Consider the following 5,960-nt stretch of genomic DNA (forward strand, 5'->3'; position numbering starts at 1 on the left):
GAAGCGCCGGTTGTACCGCTCGAAGTGCACGCGCTCCAGGACCAGGCCGAGCCCCGGCGCCTTGGGCACGTCCACCTTCGCCTCCCCCCAGCTGCGCTCCAGCACGTCCTCGGGCGCGTAGCCCTTGGCGATGGCCACCACCAGGCCCACCATCTTGCGGATCTGGTGCGTCATGAAGCTCTGCCCGGTCACCTTGATGACCGCGAACTCCAGGCCGTCGCGCTCGAACGGCTCCTCGCAGAACATGTCCAGGACGTAGCGCTGGGCGCTGGGCTCGCGGGGCCCCTTCTGCGACGTGAAGTTGTGGAAGTTGTGGGTGCCCTTGTAGCGTGCCAGCAGCCTGTTCACGCGCCGCAGCGTCTCGGCGCTCAGCCGGTACGTCTCGTCCTGCACGTCGCGGTCCTTGTGCGCGAAGGCGAACGTGGGCAGCATGTACAGGTAGGTCCGGGCGTCGCAGCGGTTCTTGGAGTTGAAGCCGCCCGTGACCCGCTTCAGTCCTGGGGGGAGGGGGGCAGAAAGGCTGCAGACCTGCGCCCCGACCCGCCTGATGCCAGCGAGGCTCGGCTCCCTGCGGGCAGCAGGTCCCCGCGCACGCGCGACATCCCAAACCTCGGGCAGCCCAGTGCAAACGAACCCCCGCTCCCTGGCGCTGACCTGACCTGAGGGACGGAACCTGCCAGGGGCGGGGGGGGGGCGGGTGCTGACCCGAGCCCACGGTGGGAGTCACCCTGCGGATCCAGGGGCGGGGGGCGGGTGCTGACCCGAGCCCACGGTGGGAGTCACCCTGCGGATCCAGGCACAGACGCGGCACCACGCGTGACAGCAGAGAACGAAAAGGCAGCACGGCCAGCACCGGGAAGACGACCGAATACATTCTGCAGCGTTGGCAAGATGAGGGGGGCAGCACCCCGACCCGGAAGCAGGCCGCAGGCGCCCGCTGCTGCCTCCCCCGCAGGAGCACCCAGCAGGTGCTCGGTCAATGTTTGCCTATTAAGTGACGGAGTGATTGGCAGGGGAGCGAAGGACCTCACGGGGGCTCCGTCCGCGGGAGCGGGAGCGGGAGCGCGGGTGCCGCCTGCTAGCGCACAGACTTCCTGCCAGAGCAGCGGGGACGCCTGGCGGGGTCTGGTCCCGGGGCTGGGGGTGGGGAGCACGCTCCCCCCCGCCCCCGGACACTGCCAGGCGGTTTCCTCACACGGGGACCTGCAGTCACTACCTGGGACGGCCCGTCCACCGGGTTATGAGGGTCCAGCCTCCCAGGGAGTCTGACTGAAAACCCGACTCGGACTCGGTCTCATATTTACGACGTGAGTTTGGGCACTGGGCCCTCCCAGGTGGCTGTGACCTTGGGAGGCCGATGAAGCGCTGGCTCTGTGCCCAGCTTGCTCATCTATCTACACGTGGGCACAATGACGCCAGCGCCGCACCGGTTAGGAGCCTGACTGCCTCCGGGCAGCAGCTGTGTTGTGCTCCTTGTTCCTCTGTCTCTCCTGTCGTGTTTGATTGAGGGTAATTTTAGTTTTAATTTTTTGTCTTGGGTTAAAAATTCAACTTCATCGACTCCGAGCACCCTAAGTCTGCTGTGTGTGTGTGATGTCAGTTGTTGAGGACATGACTGCTGTGGAAAGGCGGGAAATGCTAGCAGACGACCATGTCGCCAGGTCACAGAAGCAGTGCCAATTCCTGAAGTCCCTGTGTATAGGGCATGGCACTGCTTCAGCGCAAGCCGGGAGCCACCTATGGAAGACGTCACAATCTCCTCCATGGAATGAACGGTCAGAGGCATCCACTGGGACTTCAGGAGGGTTTACTCTCGGAAGGGCTGGGGAGGGGGCGCTATCCTCGCAAGGCAAAGAAAGGCCACAGGGTCACCCAAACAACACCGTGTTATACCAGAAGTGAACTGGACAGCGGGCAACCGACAACCACCAACAGGGTGACTGACTTTGCATTAAGAACCCCACTTAAGACCAGCAGCCAAATAAAGGCTCCCAGCAGCTTCCTTCGTATTAGCCCCAAACTGGAAACACGCAAATGCCCATTGGCAGGTAAACGGACACTTTGCAGATGCGCCTGTAATGGGACACCGTGCGGCTGCAAACAGGAACCAATGGGAAACAGTGACGTGGAGACTCGCACCAGGCGCAGTGGGAGACGCCAGACAGAAAGCACGCGCTGGGTGCTCCATTTATGCAAAGCCCTGAAGGTACCGCCTGAAGCAGACAGTGGTAAGAGCACCGCCTCGCCTGCAGTGGCAGAAAGCAGACCAGTGGCTGCTGGAGAGGAAGGGGGTGGGAGGGGCGGGGGCACCATCTCCTGGGGGTGATGGGGAGGTGCGCTGTCTCGGCTGGGGTGGTCTCACAGGTGTACGCGTGTACGCGTCAACTTTTTAATTGCATACTTAAATATGTGCTTTCTTACACGTGAATTCTACTTCGATTTTTAAAAAGTAGATTTTGAAAATGTCAATTGGGTGCTGAAAGAAAAACAGTAGCAACGTAGTGTGGGGTCTGTGGCACGTGCGGACGTGAAGTACACGTGCACGATGGCACAGAGCCAGGAGGCGAGGGCGCAGCTGTGCCGCTGTGGTGTTCAGACCCCACGCCAAGTGGTGCGACTTCGCCTAAAGTAGACGGTGGTAAGTTAGAGATGCATGCTTGAACCCAGGAACTAGCAAACGATGGCCAAAACCATGGCTGTTTTTGTACAGTCTGTAAGCTGAGATTGAAAGGGTTAAAAAAATAATAATAGTAATACGCAACAGAGACCATGAACTATGTGGCCACCAAGCCCCAAATATTTCACTGCCCGGTCCTCTACAGAAAGTTTGCCAACCCTTGCTTTAAATCCCAAAGCAACTACTGAAAACACACAGCAAGCTGCAGCTGACAGGGCAACCAAGCTGATAATTAAATGGAATTGTAAAAAAGTCAATTAATCCAAAAGAAGGCAGAAAAGAAGGGAAACAAAGCACAGAAGGGGAAACGAGAAACAGGTGCCACAGTCGACAGCGGCCACCCCAGCGCCACACTAAACGTAAACGGCACCTGCACGCTGCTCAAAAGGCAGAGAATCAGGTTGGATTTCTTTTAAAAACTAAGATGTAAAACTCCTACTTACGCGGCCTGCTATAAGAGGGTTTACCTGCCCCTGATTCAACTTCATCAAATCCGAACTCTGGGATCCAGTGCGCGGTGTGGCAGTGGAGGTGCTCCCCACGCCGCCCTTCTGGGGGAGGCGGATCTGGACTCTCCACCACCCCGCCCACTGCTAAGAGGGCTGCTGTCTTAACTCCACCCCAGAGAAGTGTGACGAAAGAAGAAATTCTGAGTCTTCCTGCAAGACTAGCCGCCCCCGGCGCGCGTATGTGCGCGTGCGCGGCCAGGCTTACCCAGTATTCGAATGTGAGACGGGAGGTGGCTGTTGATCTTTTCCAAGATGTCGTCGATCAGCCACACCTTCAGGGACACCACCTGGCCGGCCGCAGACACGCCCTGCAAAGGAAGCACGAGGTGGAGGGGCCCGTCAAGCAGCACCCGCGTGAGTGTTACACCTTTTCACAGGGGTTCCGCGTTTAGGAACGCGACTGAGGGATCAATCGGGCTCGAGCGTGATGCTCGCACGCCACGGCTCACGGAGCACGATGCCTCCAAAGCCCAGGGAAACACGAGCTGGGGAAGAACACGGCGCCACGCAGATGGGAAATGAAGCCCCACCTCGAAAGACCCTCAGCGACTGGGGAAACAGGAAACGCAATGCTGACGTCAGAACTGCGCGGCAGCACAAGGACGAGGGCACCGTCTAGGTCGCAGCCGCCGCGCTGCTGCCGAGGGCGGCGTTCCAGACGGGGCAGATGCCGGCTGCGCAGGTAAAACCACCGGCTGCACACAGCCCAGGCCCACACGCCGCCGCTGGCCACACCACCCCTGTTCTGTGTACACCTGAATGGAAGTCGACGCAGCAGGAACTTCTAGGGAGAGGGTGGGCAGTGGGGCTCCCCGGACGCACAGCCCCGCGCAGTCACCTGACTGGAGATGCCCCGGGGCCACTGCTTCACCTGTTTTACTCTTCACTGATGTTACATCACCTGTCTGTGCACTGCAGTCACAGCTCCTAAAACGGGTCGAATGCTATACGCAAAGAAAAGCGACTCCAGTGTAGCGACATAATATTCCGACTTTTTCTATCTGAATCTCGTCACGAGAACAGACAAATCCAGACGGAGGACGTTCTTCAAGACAACTGGCCTGAACAGTCCCGAAACATCACGTCAGGAAGGACACGGAGGAGGCAAGGCGACCCCGGTGACCCCCCCGAGACTGAAGGGAACTCAAAAGGCACGACGGCTGCAGGCAGCCAGCGACCTGGGTTGGACAGGGGTCCATGCCAAAACCCAAAGCACCGTATCAGTGCTGAGTTTCCCAAGGGTGACAGTCACACTGAGGAGTTGCCTGAGGATGCAGCCGACCCTAGCAGACTCACGCTGACAGGTTTCGGAGTGAAGGCTGACAACGTTTGCAACTTATTCTCAAATAGTTCCGTTTAAGGCGAAAAAAGGAGGCAGACAAACAGAAAACAAATACGGCAAAGCTTTAGCACTGCGAAATCTCGGGGAAGGCTGCTTGGGGTACTCGCTGCGTTGTTCCCAAGACTTGTGAAGGTCTGGCATTTTTACAAATAAAAAACTGGAGATTAAAGAAAAAAGAAAGAAATCACCTGGTGAGATGTCACACAGGCCAAATTCCCTGTGCTCTAGGCCCACACCCTCCAATACGGAGGCACTGGCTACGTGTGGCTGAGTGTGTCAAACAGGCTGTCAGTGGGAAATACACAATGAATTTCAAATACTAAGTGAAACTGATTATTAAAACCAATTTCACCTGTTTCCATTTCCCTCTGGACTGGCCAGTGAAACACTGACCTCAGAAGGTCGGCTGCCCTTGCAGCCGCCTGTCCGTTCACAGCAGTGGCAGACCCGCGACAGGCGATTTAGGGCAGGAGATAGCATGGCCACCATGCCACCCACAGGGGCGACAGAGGACAAACCACAGACTGGGAGGACGCCGTCTTGCTGGCAGGGAGGACCCAGACCGCCCCGCACTGGCTGGGCCGCGCCTGCGGGCTCCTGCGCGTCTCCGCCAGTGAAGCTGCACGGGCGCGAAGGCGGCCGAGGGCGGCGCACGCGCGGGGCCAGGCACCGCCTACCTTGTCCGTGCGGGCGCAGCGCTGGAAGGACATTTTCCGCATGTCTTCTCCGTGATTTTCAGGGATGCAGCCCGACCGGACCAGGGCGGACACCAGGTCGTCTTCGATGGTCTTGAACTGCGAGGACCCCACATTCCTCTGGGGAAAGAGAACGGTTTGTCGCTCGGTCATTACCCACAAGTCAGGACCCACACCGTGGCCGTGGGGAGACCCTGTAGCCTGCGCCCTCCCAGGGGAAGTAGGAAAGCACCTGACGGCACCCCGGGTCTCCAGAAACTCCCCACCCCCGGCAGCCCGTGAAACAGCCAGGTTAAGTTGGGTGTTCCGTTTCCTCCTCCTGGTCAGGTCTGAGACCAGCACTCCGCTGCTACTGGTGCCCCGTTGCCTGTAGCACCCGCGGCAGAGGGACACCCGTCCTCAGGACCCTAGGGCGCCCCCATCGCTGTAGGGAGGCAGGCCCCTGGCTCGGAGGAGGAACCCACCCAAGCCGCTGCCGGCCAGGGCTGCACGCCACATCCTCGGCTTTTCCTAAACGCTTCGGCTCACGTGAGCCAGTGCAACTTCTTGGGATGAATGTGCGGCAGGGATAAAGATGCCCACTGCTTCCAGAACCATCTCCGATGACATCCCTGCCGGATGGCCCTCAGCATGATCCTGGGCCCGCAGGACCCGACACCAGGACTTGCTGCAGTGGGGAAGTCCTTTCCAGTCCGCGGCCTCCCCACTGCGACTGGGCCAGCCCCATGGCTCAGCAG

General features: G+C 59.2%; 1 protein-coding gene across 1 annotated transcript in view; it reads right to left on the bottom strand.

Moving 5' to 3' along the window:
• PUS1 (pseudouridylate synthase 1) overlaps positions 1-5,960 on the bottom strand; it is a 9,905-nt gene that overhangs the window by 2,005 nt on the left and 1,940 nt on the right. The window contains 3 exon segments of the mRNA XM_025045534.1: positions 1-497; positions 3,392-3,494; positions 5,206-5,343. Of these exon segments, the coding sequence (XP_024901302.1) occupies positions 1-497; positions 3,392-3,494; positions 5,206-5,343 (738 nt within the window).

The sequence above is a fragment of the Pteropus alecto genome, unplaced genomic scaffold (assembly GCF_000325575.1).
Source record: "Pteropus alecto unplaced genomic scaffold, ASM32557v1 scaffold213, whole genome shotgun sequence".
In the NCBI taxonomy this organism is placed as follows: domain Eukaryota; kingdom Metazoa; phylum Chordata; class Mammalia; order Chiroptera; family Pteropodidae; genus Pteropus; species Pteropus alecto.